We start from the raw sequence: 17763 nt of genomic DNA, 5'->3' as shown, positions 1-17763 counted from the left end.
GCAAATTATGTATTTTACACCCATCTGCTTAGTATCCTGTCCTTTTTCGGTACCCAATAGGTCTAATCACCACATCCAAACTTTCCCTTTCACCTCTTCCAAGAAAAAGAAACCTCAAAATTTGAAAGGTTATAAAAAATAATGACTTTTCACTTCATTTAAGTTTCATCCATTATGATTATATGAAGTGTAAGCAGTGGCATAGAGTAAACTGGGGGGATTCACGTGAGAGTCCACCCCTCAACTACATCATAAATCTTGAAAATCATGTTTTCCACCATCGCTCCATAGGTTTTATTAATTATTTCTGCTATTCGGAGTATGCTCAAAACAGTTTACTGTAGCTGCTATAAATGCTTTAAACCTCCTGAGAAACAGATCTGTGTGTTCAGCCAGCTGTGCACCTGACTCAAACTGGACAAATTAAATCAATTCAAAACACATTTGACCACACGGCTGTCGTGCTGTCGTCACGTAACTACAGCATACTTCCTTTCTTCTTCATGTATAGTGTGACAAGTAGTTATTCAGAGGTACTGCTGATTGATGTTGATGCTACACATCCCCTTCTCACCTCAAGACACCCATTTATGTATGTCACTGTTCCCTAAGCACTGCTGACATTAGCATAGCTCAGCTGTCCAGTCCATTTCCCATAAGGCATGAGAACACGTGAAAGGAAGCACAGAAGCAGAAATGGATAGAGACTGCTAAAGACTTGAGGAGATGTACTGTAAAATGCTGTACTCGTGCTATCTGTTAATTGCTACTCTATCAAATCTATTTTACAAGACTGAACATGATGGCTATAATCCCAGCTTTACATGGTGAAGTTCCAGAATACTATTATTTTGATTAGCAAGTGTCTACAGGGATGTCTTAATCTGCAGAGATGTTCCTCATGTTCTTCAAACCCAGCAGGTTTACTCTTCCTGCTGGGGAAGGCAGGATCCTTCCCAGATCCGAAAAGTCACTCAGAATTTAACAAGAACCTCACTTCTTGAACTTAAATTGTGATGCCTCCAGTCTAAACCTCCTTGGGTTTCATTTATAGTCAGTGGAGAGAGACTGGCTTCTCCAGGGCATCGCTTACAGGCCCTGCAGATGGGATTGTGACAACCCAGAGTGCAGCCTCTTTCTTCTGTGACTTCTGGAGAAAATCAGAAGATGAAATCTCAGCTTTCATTAATACCTCTGCTCCCCTGATAATCCAATCTCAAGGATCTAACCTGACAGAGACATTTTGTCAAGAAGTTTTATGAGCACTTTCAGAAAACTGTGGCTCAACAGCACTTCATTGCTGAAACAATATATAACGTTTGTGCAGCAGTCATCTCTCCCAAAGATCTGCTACCATAACATAAGATCTTTGATGTAGCCCTACAAGCCTGAACAGAACAATGTGATTTTGCACTTCTGAATAGGTTTTGGGAAGAAGGGAAATGTGCTGCCATTCTCTGTCTTCCTACCCTATATAAAAAAAATAAAGAAACAGAGCGAAGTTTAATGAAAATTCCTCATGAATGTGTAAATGATATAAAGTGAGTGTGAGACATGGACTATCTAGTTGCCTTGAGACTGCTCCTGTGGTTGTGGAACCCAGTTAACCACTCTTTTTGATCCAAGCAATGGGCATTCATGGGTGGCTCATAATGAATAACATTTTCAAAATTAATTTTGCAGTAATGTAATGGATGAAGAACATCTGCTGAATAAAAAAACCAAACCAAAATAAAAACCAAAACAATCAGATAACCCAAAACAAACAAAAAAACCCCAACAAAACAAAGCCAAACAAAAAAACCCCAAACATAAAACAAACAAAAAAACCACACCCAAAAAACCCCACAAACAAACAAACCCAAAAATATTTAGGGTACTCCTAAATTCTAATTTCTTTCTATCATGATGGCCCAAAGGCTCCAAATTTCACACACACTGTTTGCAAAATGTATCATTGAACAGATTTGCTAGCATTCAAAGGCACCAGAAGCTGCAATTCCTTCTCAACGCTGAAGACAAGTGCTTTAGAACAGAAAGTTGGTATCAAAGATGTATTGAAGAAGAAAGATGGACAATAAAGGTCAACCTCAAGCCTTGAGGTCAGTCATCCTGGAAAGCTGTAATATTTAAAGCTGTTCATTATTTTAATAATTACTGTTAAGCTTAGTATGTTATAACCCTTCTATAGGATATTTCAGAAAAGTAGGTCTGATTTTTAGGTTCTGCAATTCTATTCTGTATGGTTTTTTGAGTTGTTTCTGTAACAAACTCTGTAGATTTACCCTTATTAAATTGAACTGGATTTATCACACTCAGAAAACTAAGGAAAAGAGCTACACCTTGCAGTAATTAGGAACACAAGAGAACAATGAAGGCAAAAAACCACTGGTGCTGATTTTCATAAGCCGCTCTAGCTCTGTGAGATGAAACATACGCCTCATAGATTTCACCAAAAAACTGCCTAGTGTTTTACTGTATAATGACTTATGCTGTCGAGTAAGAGATCTTTTTAATCTATGACGTCTGATGGGAAGACTGCAAAAAAGTAACACTGCATAGTGTATGCAAAAATGTAATTAAAACATCTAAACATTATAGTATGATCACGCGCACCACTATTTTCTGTAAAGAAACTGCCCAGCATTGCTACACCATGTTTTTATAGTGCCTGAATGCCTTTTTAAGAAATAATAAACACTTTTCCAGATAGGAAGTACATTTTTTTTAAATACAGGTTTTACCTTTCCATAGCTTCGAACCGCATTCCAGTTAATCGTTTAACTCTGTGGCTCCCGGGAAACTGCCGCCTTAGTTCCTGAAGACAAAACTATACAAATAAAGCCAAAAATACTATTGTGAATATAATTATATACACAGAAGTTGGAAAAAAAGAAATAAAAGCCAAAAAAAGTCACAGAAGCACAGAATGGTCAGAGCTGGAAGGGACCTCTAGAGACCACCTAGTTTAACCCCCCTGCTTAAGATGGATGGCCCAGAGCACATTACTTGGGACTGCATCCAGGCGAGTCTTAAGTATCTCCAGAGAAGGACATTCCATAACCTCTATAGGCAGCCTGTTCCAGTGCACTTCATATTAAAGAAGTTTTTTCTTATATTTAAATGGAACTTCCTGTGTCCCAGCTTGCGCCTCTTGTCCCTTGTCTTTTCACTGGGAACTACTGAAAAAGAGTCTGCCTGCACCCTCTTTGGCTGTTCATTCAAAAACCTGAAATAGGAATTCTGAAATAGCAAAGGGAAATTTTTGAAATAAATAATAAAATATTTTGATAAAGAGAAGCTCAAGAACTGAAACTTTGTCTTTTGGAAGACTAATTCTGAGAAGTATCCTTCATACAGATCATCAGACTGTCTTGGAAATATTTGTCTAGAAAACGAAACTCACCTACTAAAACAGTTGTGGTATTATTAAACTTGAAGTCTACTTAGTTGCCTCATAATAACACAAGACAGTAAAAAATCGAAATAAAGACCATAAGAGATAATGTGATACTTCTTTAATAAACTGGTATCTCACAATGAAATGAACTATGCTAATACTCTGCTCTGTGTTTATTTTAAAATGACATTTTGAAGTCCAAAGAAAATGCTTGCCACTGGCTTGGCAGAATAGGCACAGCTTCTAACTCCTGAAATCAGTAAGACACCTGGGCTGGATAAAAGGAATTAATCACAGGCAGATTCCTCCAAATTAGTAAAAAAGGATGCTTGGTAGAGGGATTGAGTCACAACTTTCACAGAGCAAACTAACTCCAGCCAGATCATGAATGTGGCTGGATAGCTTCGCAAAGTTTGTAGCTGACTTGTTATGGTGGGAGGCAGGACAGTCCCCAGGCTCTCAAAAGACCAGTGGTTTGAATCACACTAAATGCTTTGCACAGAACCCTCCTTTTCCAGCCATCTATCTATATAATTTGTCTTACAAACTTGTACTTCAGACCTAAAACTCTAGCAGAGGTCTGTCTATACAGTCTGTTTCATCTCATCGTATCCACTGGTCAAAGGAAAAACACAGAATCAGGAAAAATCAGTAGGTTCCATCTGTTTCTGTAGATGAACAGGTTGCTAACGCACAGCAAAGAGAAACATTCACATCTCTCCCAGATGCAAAAAAAACAAAGAAGAGAAAAGAAACGGTAATCAAAGAAGCAATGCTTGCCTCAAGTAAGCACAAACTATTTTCATCATGGTCATCTTAGTTTCCAATGAATCAAGAGTTAACAATGCCATTTTGCATAGCTCAGGTTTAGTACAGGGGCAGTTACTGACACTGAATGATGTCTAGGTAAACTGCTGCTGCTCTGGACAACAAGTTGCCATGAAAAACTACATGTACCCAACAGCATGTTACGTGACATTTGAAATAACCTGTGAACATTGTTAAAAGAGAGGAAAACCTACATCAAAGACCAGAAAAGTGATTTCACTCCAGCTTTTACATCGCAACCTTCTAAAGTTTAGAAGGAACTTCTGTGTGGCCCCCATGTTCTGCGAATCCTGAAGAACAGTGATTTTCAGTATAAAAGCATTCACTGCTTTTCTCCAATAAAATTTTGAAATGTCAAAAATTTTAACATTTGCTATAATACTAAACTTGACAATATGCAATCTGCAGATGGACTTTTACATCCAGGAAAACCCCATCAACAACATTTAAAAAGCTGGTGAAGTAGCACTCAAGTGAAGGAATACTACAAGATCAGAACTGTTCATCTTTAATCTGACTATATAATCATTTTTAATGAAATACAGAAGCCACAAGGACAAAATAAACTTCTGTAGATTTAAGATATCAGACACAATAAAGTGACACAAAAAGTTCTGAGACAGTCACTGTAACACTTTCAAAAACTGAAGTACATGATAAACTACACTACCTGTATCTTCAAAATGTTCTGGACTCAGAAGTATCAAATGTCTTTTTTTAGCTTTAACTTGTAATCCTCATAATAATTTCACAGAATCATAGAATGTCTTGGGTTGGAAGGGAGCCGTAATGGTTATCTAGTCCAACCCCCTACAATAAGCAGGGATATCTCACACTAGAAGAGATTGCTCAGAGCCCCATCAAGCATGATCTTGAATGTCTCCAGGGATGGGGTCCCAACATCCTCTCTAGGCAACCTGTTCCGGTGATCCACCACCCTTATATTAAAGAACTTCTTCCTAATGTCCAAACAAAATCTGACCTTCTCTAGCTTGAAACCACCATTACCCCTTGTCCTATTGTTACATGTCCTAGTGAACAGGTCTTCCTCAGCTTTCTCTACAGGCTCATTTCAGGTACTGGAAGGTCACTAACACGGTCCTCCCATAGTTTTCTATTCTTTAGGCTGAACAACACCAATTCCCTCAGCCTGTCTTCACGTCTTCATAAGAGAGGTGCTCCAGCCCTCTGATCAGTATTAAGAACTGGTTCTGCACTATGTCAATAATCTACTTTCGAGATTCTCCCAGAAACTCAGCAGTTACAATGGCAAATCTCATTTGTATGTGAAACGTGAATTTGCAGTTAATTTACTGGGGTTTTTTTAATCACACTCAGTTTTTCTTTTAAAGGTCTGACAATGGCAAAGTGCAAGTGTCTGCCAACAGTAGGTGACCGCACCAAATCATGTGTGTAAAAGAACTGGCTGATCGCAGCAGAGTCATACACTATGAAGAGACATTTTGTGCAGGGCAGAGAGGATGACTGTAATAAAAAGAGGGAAGAAAAAGTAAAAATGGAAGTCAGATCAATGACTGAAAACCATCTCAGTCTCCTCATTTGAAGCAGAAGAGACCTATCCCCATAAGCAAAACATGCCACAGCTGTCACAAGCTTACTGCTAAAAAAGAAGTTCCAAAAGAAGTTCCAAAGCTGTTTGTCTGTTTTGGGGCTACAGCTGTAGCAAAACACCACATGAAGTTGATTTGTTCAAATTAACTACTTCTTTATTACAAATCAATAAAATAACACAAAACAAACCCCCAAAAAAACCCTAGAAAAACAACAAAGTTTCCCTCTAAGCTTTTAAACTCCTTTCTGAGCTGCATATAAAATGTCATACTCCCTCATCTCAAGCAATATTCCTTAGAGGGCACAGAAACTGAAATTTAAAATCCCTGCCAGGGTTAGTAAAAACAAAGTGTTTCACAACTGATCTTTCAACACTGGCTCAACAATTTTGTGAAAGTCTTCCTGAAAAGATCCCTTAAATAAAGACCCAAACTGTTTCAGATATAAATCAGAACACAGAAATATATTTATTTAAACAGTAAGTCTATTTGTTTTCTTTAAATGGACAGCTATACTGCAACAGTATTTTCTTCTGAGGAACAAAAGAAAGGGAATTTCAGTGGGTTCACAACAAGTTCAGAGTGTTGTGCTGCATTTTCCAGTGTACTCCATTCTACCATATACATATGGGATGCAAGATAAACTTGTCTAGTTCTGCCTATTCTGAAATTGCTCTTCTCCCACCTACATCCTCTAGTCTGACCCCTTGTATATCACAGACCATTAAGTTTCACCCAAATGACATCACATGAAGCTCAAAGATTTTATGAGGCATTTCGCCATCTGACAGAGAAAAAGGCACTGGAAGAGCAATCCCTATGAAAGACCTGGTCTCCTGAAAATATATTTCATTTTACTTAGAAGAAGCTCAAGCTTTCTGGCTTTCAGGGCACAAGATAACTCATGGGTTTTTCTCCCAGCATTTTGTGAGGGAGGGATGAAAAGATCATTAAATTTGCCTGCAAAACACACTTTTGCTTTTTCACTTGCTACCTTTAAGGGATTAGCTAAACTTAGTTGGAGTTTTTTGTTTGTTTTGATGGAGTTTTTTTAGCTTTTAATCTAGTGGACAAGTGTCACAGTTCTACATACTCATTTAACCTATACTGTTATTTCTATAATTCAAATAGATTTGTATACAAAAATTGACTAAATCCAAATATCCACTAACAATATTTTTATCAAGAATGACTGAATAATTTGGATTGCAAGGGACCTTTGGGGGTTACCTGCTCTAAATCACCACTTAAAACACAGTCAGCTTCCAAGTGAGTGCTGGCTCATATCCTAATCCATTTCTGAGCATCTCCTAAGGAGATTCCACAGCTTCTCTGTGCCATTTGTCTCAAAGTGTTCCCTATCCCCATTGTTAAAAACTTTTTCCTAATATGTAATTGGAACTTCCTTTCTTGTAGCTTACAGCTCTCGCACTTGTCTTTTGCTGCACATCTAAAAAAGTCTGTCTCCATCTTCTTTATACCTTTCCATTAGTATAAATTCAAAGATAGCAACAAAATCCACTCTTAGCTTTTTCAAAACTTAATAAACTCAGAATTCTCAGTCTTTCCTTATGCATTATGCAGTCCAACTCCTTATTCATCTTGAAGATTTGCTCCAGTATGTCAATGACTTTCTTTGATGATAGCCAACATGACATATAATATGATATGCATGACAGGACATTCTACCTCAGAACATTCAAAAAACCAATATAATTTGAGAAGTTTTCAATAAACAAACACTGTCTGTACAAAATGGCAACTTCAATATTATTTTTGACATTTAGCCCATACCAGAGTAGCTGTAAATATTTTCGTGGCTATTGGAAGAGACATGATCTGTCTAAACAAAAGTTACACAGTAGAGAAGGTGGGTGGTGGCAGTTTCTTCCCAGCACTGTATTTCCTGATAGATGCTCTACAAGTCCAAGCTATGGAACTCAGAATATCCTGCAACTGTCCAAAGAACTATCTGGAAGAAATATCCAGAAGAAAACTTAAGGTTTGAGGAAAAAAACAACTTTAAAACTTACCAATGCCAAATCATCCCGACTGCAGTCCAGGGCAGCAATCATCACCTGTTCATATATTATCCAAACTGGACACAAAAGAGACATTAAATGCAGATAATTCATTTTTTAAGGTAATGGCAAACACCTACAATGTAAATTAGATTAATTAATTCTGTCTATATATTTTTCCCCTTCTATTGCCACGGATCACTACTGAAACAGGAAGAGCTTAAGAAACTGCTGGAATTAATTAAAAACACATTTAATCAATTTTATTGCTTTTAGAAACAAAGTACCTTTCGACATCTTGAAAGGTGAAAAAGTTCTAATTCTCTACTTTTCCTAACATTATGGCTGTAGTCTTCTAAACAGATCCCCATTAGGATTTGCTCTCTGATCAGACCTGGAGAATGGCCATTTGGACTAAAATGAAAACAAACTTCCCATAACTGTTTCATGGCTGAAAGTCCTACATATGTTGCCTTCTTCCTGGAGTTGAGTAACTCCTCTAAATCAGTAACAGATCACGTAACTTCTGTTTGACGCCTGCTGGGTTCTTGAATGTAAAGAACTTAACAGCGTAGCTACACAAGCTGCAGAAAAGAGAGGTTATGGTAGAGGGAAAAAAGTAATGTGAGTCTTTGGAAGAATGATGTGTTTTGAACTCACGTAAATCCAATCAGGTGCACTCAATATTTCACAGAACTGAAACAAATATCTTCCAAAATAAAAACATAAAGTAACAAAGGCCCTCACATTTTTTAAATTTAGTTTCTACATTATGAATTTCCACTATTTTTTTAAGAAAATACTATTTCTTGCTAAGTGTACAAAAGAAAAGAAATAGGCATTAATTTGCCTGTAGCCCCTCTTCTCCATTGGAACTATTTGTAAGACATATATTCTATTTATTTTATATATTATGTACATTTTTTCCATGGATGTAAAAATATGTAATACAGACAAAACAGAGATAACATGTATCCATGATACAAATGACATCTTATGCTTGTTTTTTAAAAAATTCTAAACACAAGAAAAATATACTTCTACATTTTATGAAATGGCTGTCCCCATCGAATCAAACCTCTACTTAGATAACCTAATGCTAGCAGAGCTTAGTGTCAGATATTGGGCAAAACACAAAAGAATGCTTGTGACAGAACCAAATAAGCAGTCCAGAGGGATGTGTCTTCTTATCTGTACTAGGGCTTTCTTGTTCAAATTTAAAAAGAAAATAAACATAAAAGAAGCCGAAGCCAAAGGTCTTATTCCTCTACTTTGAAGTTGCAATCTATAACTTTGGACTGATAGTCTAATTGTCCATTCAATGATCCTGTCAAGTAGAAAAGCTGTTTTCATGAAAATATTATATGGATACTAGTATCCCCGTCCCTTAGACTAAATATTCAGAAAAATATTTTTATGTTAAAAACTCTAATAATTATAATCTTTTTCCCCCCCAGTTACACTGGATATCTTCTGCCTAAGGAGATAAGTTAGAGAGACACACAAAAAATCTGCCCCATTGCATTCATTATTTTCCTTTTAATACACATTCTGAAGTTAGCCATTGTAACATTCAAATATTTTCTGGAAATATATGAAACAACAAGATGAACATCCATCATATACAACTCACTGTACTTCTGTGGCTACCCAAGAAAGAATTCTAGGCCTACTACAGGTGTTTGGGGTGGGGATTTGTTGTTGTTTTTTGTTTGTTTTTAAAATAATATACAGTTGTCATTATTATACTACTTTAAAAAAATAAATTAAAGAATGCAAATATATGAATAAATTTCAGATACTTTTATGCATTTGGTAAGAATATCAGGAACAGTGAAGCTGATTTATCTAATAAATCCTGAATGTCAAGTTTACAAAATAATGAAATAGATATATTTTGAAAACAAGGACAAACTCAACCCTGACAAAGAAAGAATGACTCAGACTATATTATTGAGAACAGTGTTTCAGAACAGCATCAGTATGACCTGAACGGAGTATCAAGCTCCTCAACAATTTCTTAATGAAATACAACTCTCATAATTTACTAGCAACGTGGTAAGAAGAAAGTAGAATCAAGGTTAGTTCTTAAAGTTCTTCTAAAGTAGAAGGAACCTGACAAGTCTTTTGCAGGAGGGTGTATTAAGCCTTCCCCCATGCTGTCTAAAACAAAGAATGTTCCTCAGTTACAGGGCCAGACCCTCACAATGCAGCAACTTCTTCAGAAACTGAATGCCCAAGCACACTTCATGACTCACTGCTATGCATGAAGGTGTCTTCAATACATGGAACTTTTGCTATATTATCCATGTATTTATATCCAAAAAAGTACAACATTTGGAGTGCCAAGCTCATTCCAATGGAAATAAGTCCAGAACAGAATTACAGCTTGGAAAGTGGCAAGACAAAACCAGAGCAAAGAACTGATAGGAAACAAATCCTACCTGCAGAACTTCAAACCCAATCCTAACAACATTCCTAACCTGACAAGAAAAGGAGGAAAAGTGTCTTTCTGAAAAGACTATGTGGGTTTTAATCACCGGAACACTGTACAAAGTTAGGTATTTGAAACCAAAGTTAACTTACTAAACTGACTGAAAAAGTTAACTCAACAAAGTTAATCATATTGAATACTGTAACTTTTATTAGTAGATACAATGCACTACTGTGGCTGCTAAAATCCACATGTGACTTTGTAAAGGCAGTTAATAAAGTGAAAGAATTATAAAAGAAATTTATTAAATAAAGTCTTTATTAAATTACCTGAACGATATAAAAGGGAAAAAGGAATATAAATGAGAATTAAAATCTGTGAGATTAATACGCAAACCTATACAATCTTGACAGTTCTTTGTTATACTTTATTTTATGCTTACAGTAAAGAGTGGTATTGTATTCTGACATGTTTCTAAGTAATTCTTTTTTACAATGAAATGTTACATCCAAGCTTCTGTCCACTGAAGTTAGCATAAGGTAGTTAAAATTCCCTAAAAATAACAATTTAATGAACAATGGACATTTAAGACTTACCTTCAGCTGTAACACCACAAATGTAATGTTATAATAAGAACAGCCTTAATATGAATTCCTGAAGAATCTATGACTTAAGGAATAGCTTTCTCTGTTACAAAAAGATACTCTTCCGTTTTGGCAGTGCTGAAGAACAGAAAACCAGTCAAATGACCACTAAATCACAGTTTCTCTCTAAGTTTTCATGTAACAGTCTAACGACTAATATTGCAAACAAACAGTTCAAGTAGATAATTTTTCCATCTATTTTCAGTGCAGCCCGTATTTGAGAAATAACATGTAGGAATTCTGGCAGACCTTTAGGCTAAGAAAGCAATATATATTTCATCAACATCAGCAGATATGGAAAAGCAACACAGAAGTACAAAACAGAAGCTGAAAAGAGAAAACAAAATCAGACAAGGGAAGTTTTAAGAACAACATTTTTTTTACTTACTGTCATCTCCAAGTTTAGATGCATATTCATTAATTAACTCTTCTCCAACATCCACTATCTGTTCACTGTTACGGTAGTTTTCTTCCCTCCATTTCCTCATTTTATCACGCATGTCTGGGGGGTAAAGGAGAGAAAAAATAAAAACAAAATACTGAGATTTCCAGATAGAAATGGAATTTTAATTTTATTTCTGGTAAATATGCATACGAAGATTGGGATTGGAAAGCAACAGATCTAAAAAAGTGACTTCCACTAATATTAGAAAACTACTAGAGAACAGATAGGTGCAGGCCCCTGAAACAGGGTCACACAAACTGTGCTCATGCTCCAATATAATAAATTCACCTTCTAAGTTTGCAGTTTCTCAGATTGGTAACATATGCGGCAAAAAAACCCTTATACCTAGTTATGCAGGAACTAACATACAGTACTAAAACTGCATTTCTGCTCCAGGGAAATAAATTTTCAGTTGAAGGATGAGAAAAACTACAACTCCATCACTGTTCACATTTATCAATGTAAGCAAAATACTGTGAAATTCCACTCTAAAAAGCATCTACATGTTCCTACAAAAAGGAGCCTCAAGAAAGGCAGCCGTGGAGGTGAAGGCTTTCTACACCAGGGAAGTGCCCAAAAGCACAAAAATTATCACTGTTTATCTAGGTATGATAGAAAAGAGTTTATTTTAGTATCAGCATTTTTGTTTCAAGAGTACATTTACTATGAATCAGATCTCCAAAAGAGCCAGCATCCTCATGAAGTCAGCTAGACAGCACTGCCTAGCCTAGATTTTATTTATCCTCTGGATTAGGAAATTGCAAAGAATGTGATTTTATATACACATGTACATTCATATACATGTAGATGTTCCACATACAAGAACAAATTTTGAGGAAACTTCAGGAAAACAGTTTTAATTACTAGATAGTGGCTTTACTACTATGAAGGTACCAAAACAGCTGCCATTTTTTTTAAGTTTACAACTACTAGAAAAACAAACACAACAATAGATCTAAACACTGTCAGTTTTTCTTGCATAGTCAACATAACTGACAGTTAAAAATTAAGCACTCAACTTTCTTCCATATACCTGAAGTGATCTTGGATCACTCATAAAGCTGTTACTGTGCTACATTTTGCATTTTGAAATTCAACCAAAACCACCACAGGGTTACATTTCATATGCATGGATAAAGTATATGGTTCTAGACAAATGATGGTCCCTGGAAATTCAAAGTTAGACAGCAAGAATGTGAGAGAACACAAACATTCACAAAAGCTGACAAGCTAAATGCATGAAAATAAATAAGCTGTCTGATTTCTACCCACTCAGTTACTTGGAAATTATCAATGCCTCCATCCCAGTGTAATTCCAAATTGAACACTGTCTGAATTATGTACTAACAGAACGCATATCTACCATTCATCACCCAAGTACAATATTTACAGAGATGAAAAAAAAATCTGTGGGACCTAGAATAGAGTATCAGCCGATGAATGGAAAACTAAGAAGGAAAAAAAAAAAAGTTTTCAATAATGTGAATCTGTTGAGAGGTTTGTTAGTTTTAGAAACACTGAGTTTAAAGTAAAAGGCAGAAGAAATGAAATGCTAAAAACTGCAGTAAAACTTATGCAAGGTTTTCACAATGTTGTCAAGCTTAACGGATTTTTTACTGAGAAAGTTATGAAGAGTCAGCAACTAACAATTTAAGTCTTGGACACAAATTTAAATACAGCAAGTAATACAAGGTTGGGCAGTAAATTCTGGTCTTTTAGAAAAAAAATGTTAAAGAAACACCTAGTTTTAAAATTACGGTTACTCCTGTCACATATATGGGCAGGTCCTGAGTAACTGATCCATTTGTTTTAGTCTTAGGTTCTCTGAAATTAACAAGCTTTGCACATGTAAATCAAAACAGGACAAGTTCAAAGGAGCAGATGCACTTGCCACAATGTTTGCTGCTCCCTAAAAACACGCAGGCAGTTTACAGCAAGCCAAAAGCAATAATCTGTGTTTTATTTTTGTGTCTGTTAAGGTGTTGGTCAATTTGGCCTGAGCAGCCAGATATTAAATAATCCTCTTACAGTTACTTGCACTTAGACTGTTCAACTGGATCAGTTTTCAAGCCCTTGATACCTAAAAGCACCTGATGAAATGAAGTTACCCCTATTAGTAGAGACATACATTGCATCCTCTAAACTGTTACCTTGATATGCAACAACTGCCATGGCAGACAGTCACTCAGGGACCCCAGAAACCACACATTTCTAGAGCTCATTAGTATACTGTGCTTCTGTTATGGACACCAAATCTTCCACCACACCTCAGCTCCACCCACTCTCATTTTACAGAACGCAAGCCAAACAAAAAAACTCCGAAATCCACCAATTCAACAAGCTTACCCCGACATAGAGGATGTGCAATGGCCTGGCGACTGCTCTCTGTGAGCTTCCAGACCTTGTCCTTACCCAGACAAGTCAGTGTTACTTTGCAGGTGCAGGCAGCGGCAAAAGCAGCTCAGCTGGGCACTGCAGTTGCTGTCACTAGCCACAACAATTAAACCTTCAAGGTGGCTTCAACTAAAATTCCATCATGTCACCACTGACTGTTGTAATACCCTAATTTTGTATAGAAAATCCAGAATAAACTAATCTGTCCCCTTGAATACAACTGAAAATCAAGAATACCTCAAAACAAGCAAATACAGCATAGAACACAACAAAAACACCTCACCAACACTCGATCGCACATAGATTATGATAGAGACAAAAATGTCAAGACTTCCTAGAGTCTTTCAATACTAACTAAACGTGAATTCAGTATCTGAGTCAAAGGAAGAAAGCAATTTTGTCATCTAAAGTGAACTCCAAGGACTAGAGATGTTAAAGACAGAAGTGTTCCGTTTTTAAATTTGTTTGGGATTTTCTCTTTGTTATAGATCATGCTCCTTGATACACACCTTTGAAAAAAACACTCTTGCATATACAGACTGTTAAATTCCATCTTATGAAGCATTTTATGGTATTTTCAAAAATTACAATTAATTCCTTGAAAAAGTCTCACATAAACACGTAATAAAAATTCTTTATGTGCCACTACTTAAGCCATGCAATTTTTAATACAGCAAACAGTAACACGAATGTAACAATCCAGAAAGCTTAAGTAACTTAAGCAACAATCACCATGAACTATTAATAATCTTCTAAAATACTAATATTACTTTTTTTCAATTTATATTAAGGGAAATTTAGCTTAGAGAATATGCCAACCTTTTATCTTTTTGGTTTTCACACCAGGTGAAGAGTTACTGACTGAAACGCAATGCTGTGACAGCATACAAATATCCCCAGAAAGCCCATCTGTCACTAGCCAAAAGTCACTGCTCCATTTTAGCTGGGTCAGAGATGTTATCTCTATTATGTTTCTGTGCAAGGTAAAGAAAGAAAAACTGGTTTGTTTTGTCCTGGTTCGTTTTTTGAGGAAAAGTTCTTTAAGCAAGCTGGTTTAGAACAAGCTCTGGGAAGGCCTAACACCAGCCACAATGCTCCAGACAACTTCCCTTTCCTTAATGACTTGCCTGCTCTCTATCCAATCACTGTACCTTCTCACAAGAAATATCAAAGAACCAGCAACCAAGCTTATCCCCGAGTGTTAAATGAATCTAATGACATCACAGTGATGCAACCATGTATCAGAACAAAACTACGTAAAATCTGACCACCAGAGATGCTGGCAAGAAAGACCTCTTCTTCATCCATAATCATTCAGTTAAAGCCCAATTTTCTTCAATATGAAATAAAGTATTTTCTGCGATTAATACAATTCGAACTGACAACCGAGTATTTTTAATTCCATTTTGCCTCAGAGTCCTACAGAAAAAGGTGCAGGAAAGACAGTATGGACACTACTTGTGATGAGCAAGTTACTGGCATCTGCTAAAATACATCCAATGCAATGTGCCTCCTCTTAGTCTCATACTACAAAACCAAACTAACCAATAATCTGTGCTCAGGGAATTATTCTACTGCTCAGTTACTCCTTTACAGATGAGAATAAATAAAACCCCTCCCTGTGCAGCTTCTCTCTGCATTATCCTCTCTACTGTGTGTCTGTAATGTATGGAAACACTCTAGCCAAAGGCTCCCCATTTATAACTGAAATTATGAAGAACCAGTAATTTCTTTCAGGAAATTACTGCAACGGGCTAGAATGCTGTATGAACTCACATCTGAACACACACTGCTTCCGAGAGAAGAACCACTGAGAGTGTCAGGTAAAGCTCAAAAAGTACTGCCACACCAAAAATAAACATTACGGGCAAACAGATATGAAAGCTACAAAGACTTGGGGAGGAGGAGTTTTTAAAAAACTTTTGTATCATTTAAAGAACTTCTGGCAGTTCCTCCAAAAACTGCCGAGTTTTTGGAAAACATCAAGTAATCTTCAGGCACTCCGAAAGCTGAACTATGACACAAGCTACTGAACCAATCCAGGGGCTATTTTTTGTTGTAAGCGCAGAGTGAGGGGCTGGGTGGGGAAGCGCGGCTGGAAGAAAGGCCCCGCCGCCCTCCACGGGGGACACGGGGGTCGGTCCCCACAGAGCGGGGGCTGCGGCTGGAGGGCCCCGCCCGCACCGGCGCGGGGGAGCGCCCCCCGGCAGGGAAGTGACCCCATCGCGCTGGGGACAGGCACGGGGGGCCCCTTCTCCTCTCCGGGCGACGGGCGCGCTACCAGCCGGCGGACCCGTGCTCACCGCGGGGCTGAGCACAGGTCGCCGACTCCGCTCTCCCGGCAAGGCTGCCCCGCCGGTGCCGGCCGGCCGGCCACAGCCCGAGGAGCCCGGCAGCTGCCAGAACCGCCAGCCCTCTCGCCCAAACCTCCTGTGCCGCTCCCAGCCCCGCCCGGCGGCCGCCACTGCGCGGCAACGGCTGCCGGGGCACAGGCGCCGGCCTGGCCAGGGCCCGCCGCGCCCCGGGACGCCGGGGGCACCGTGCAGCTGCGGGCACCGTGCAGCTGCGGGCACAGCCGCCCCGCTCTGCGCCCGGGGGTGGGTGCGTCGGTCAGTCCGGGCCCGGGCCCGGCGGGCAGGCCGGCGGCTGGGCGCGATGTTACCTTCCCAAGTCACGTCGTACATCTCCGAAACCTTCGCCATCTTGGCGGCCGCCCGCGTGACGCGCGGCCGTGACGGCCCGGCCCTCATTGGCGGGAGGGCGGGCGGGGGCGGCCCGGGGCGCGGGTCCCCCTGAGCCTGAGCCCGGCCCTGAGCCCGAGCCCGGCCCTGAGCCCGAGCCCGGCCCTGTGCCCGCCTGAGCCTGAGCCCGGCCCTGAGCCTGAGCCCGGCCCTGAGCCCGGCCCTGAGCCCGCCTGAGCCTGAGCCCGGCCCTGAGCCCGGCCCTGAGCCCGCCTGAGCCTGAGCCCGGCCCTGAGCCCGGCCCTGAGACTGAGCCCGGCCCTGTGCCCGGTCCGCCTGAGCCCGGCCCTGAGCCCGAGCCCGGCCCTGTGCCCGCCTGAGCCTGAGCCCGGCCCTGAGCCCGGCCCTGAGCCCGCCTGAGCCTGAGCCCAGCCCTGAGCCCGCCTGAGCCCGGCCCTGAGACTGAGCCCGGCCCTGTGCCCGGTCCTCCTGAGCCCGGCCCTGAGCCTGAGCCCGGCCCTGTGCCCGCCTGAGCCCGGCCCGCCGGGGCCCGCAGCCTCCTCCATCACAGGCTAAGCTGGCAGGAGACGGCCCAAGTTCGCCGGACGCGGGTGTCCGAGGAGCCGCAGCTGGCAGGGAGGGAGGATTAAAAAGCTGGCGCTTGTCCCGTCGTGGCGGCTTTGGGGGTTTGTTTAGTCTGTGTTTGCTTCAAGAACGCAGTGACCAGAGGAGACTTCTGGGTGATCGTCTTTTCCAGGGCACTGTGTACATGTCCTGCCCGTGGCCTGGCTTAGCTGAGTAAAACATGAAGAGCCTAAACCGGAGACAGCGCTAAGGGCTGAAGATTTAATTTCCCCTATTTTATAATCCACATAAACTTTCCACATCCGGATCGCATACTGAAAGGGTTTACACCTTGAGGATACACCACATGAAGAGGTAGCTGCTTTAGTTCGGTTTCAGCTTGAGAACTGACAGTGTTTGTCATGCCTCTGGGTTTTTGGGGACTGGGATGAACTATCAAGGATGAGCTATCTGTTGCTCCAGCCACCCGACATGCAGTGAACAAATCCCTGATGTTGAGTTAGAGAAGCCCTGAGGGGCCTGCAGCTGGGAACAGGGCGAGGGGCCGGCCCACCAGGCCCACCTTGGTCTCTCCACCATTAATTTTCTGACATGGTACTTCTGGTGGTCAGCAGTCATTGCTATGAAGGGCTTCTTGGTAAAGAAGGCTCCCATTTTCAACACTGTGTAGTTGTTAAGAAGTACATGTACCTCTGCTTAAAACATTCAAAAAAAGGTAATGGATTTTTAACTTCATGTATACTAAAGGAATTGTTTTTCA

General features: G+C 39.9%; 1 protein-coding gene across 4 annotated transcripts in view; it reads right to left on the bottom strand.

Annotated features, from left to right (window-relative positions):
- The window catches only part of EMC2 (ER membrane protein complex subunit 2), a 43197-nt gene extending 26696 nt beyond the window's left edge, over positions 1 to 16501 (bottom strand). For 2 of the 4 annotated variants that reach the window (XM_051610540.1, XM_051610542.1), the window contains exons 1-4: positions 16400 to 16501; positions 11287 to 11400; positions 7833 to 7897; positions 2745 to 2830 (exon numbers count right to left, since the gene is read on the bottom strand). In XM_051610540.1, the coding sequence (XP_051466500.1) occupies positions 2745 to 2830; positions 7833 to 7897; positions 11287 to 11400; positions 16400 to 16487 (353 nt within the window). In that variant the 5' untranslated portion in view covers positions 16488 to 16501. Of the gene's footprint in view, positions 1 to 2744; positions 2831 to 7832; positions 7898 to 11286; positions 11401 to 14556; positions 14639 to 16399 lie in introns of those variants that run through there. The other 2 variants (XM_051610541.1, XM_051610544.1) reach the window with 2 other exon arrangements.
- Positions 16502 to 17763: the final 1262 nt, after the last annotated feature.

This window comes from Apus apus, chromosome 2, assembly GCF_020740795.1.
Source record: "Apus apus isolate bApuApu2 chromosome 2, bApuApu2.pri.cur, whole genome shotgun sequence".
Classification (NCBI taxonomy): domain Eukaryota; kingdom Metazoa; phylum Chordata; class Aves; order Apodiformes; family Apodidae; genus Apus; species Apus apus.
This window is presented reverse-complemented; position numbering and strand designations above follow the sequence as displayed.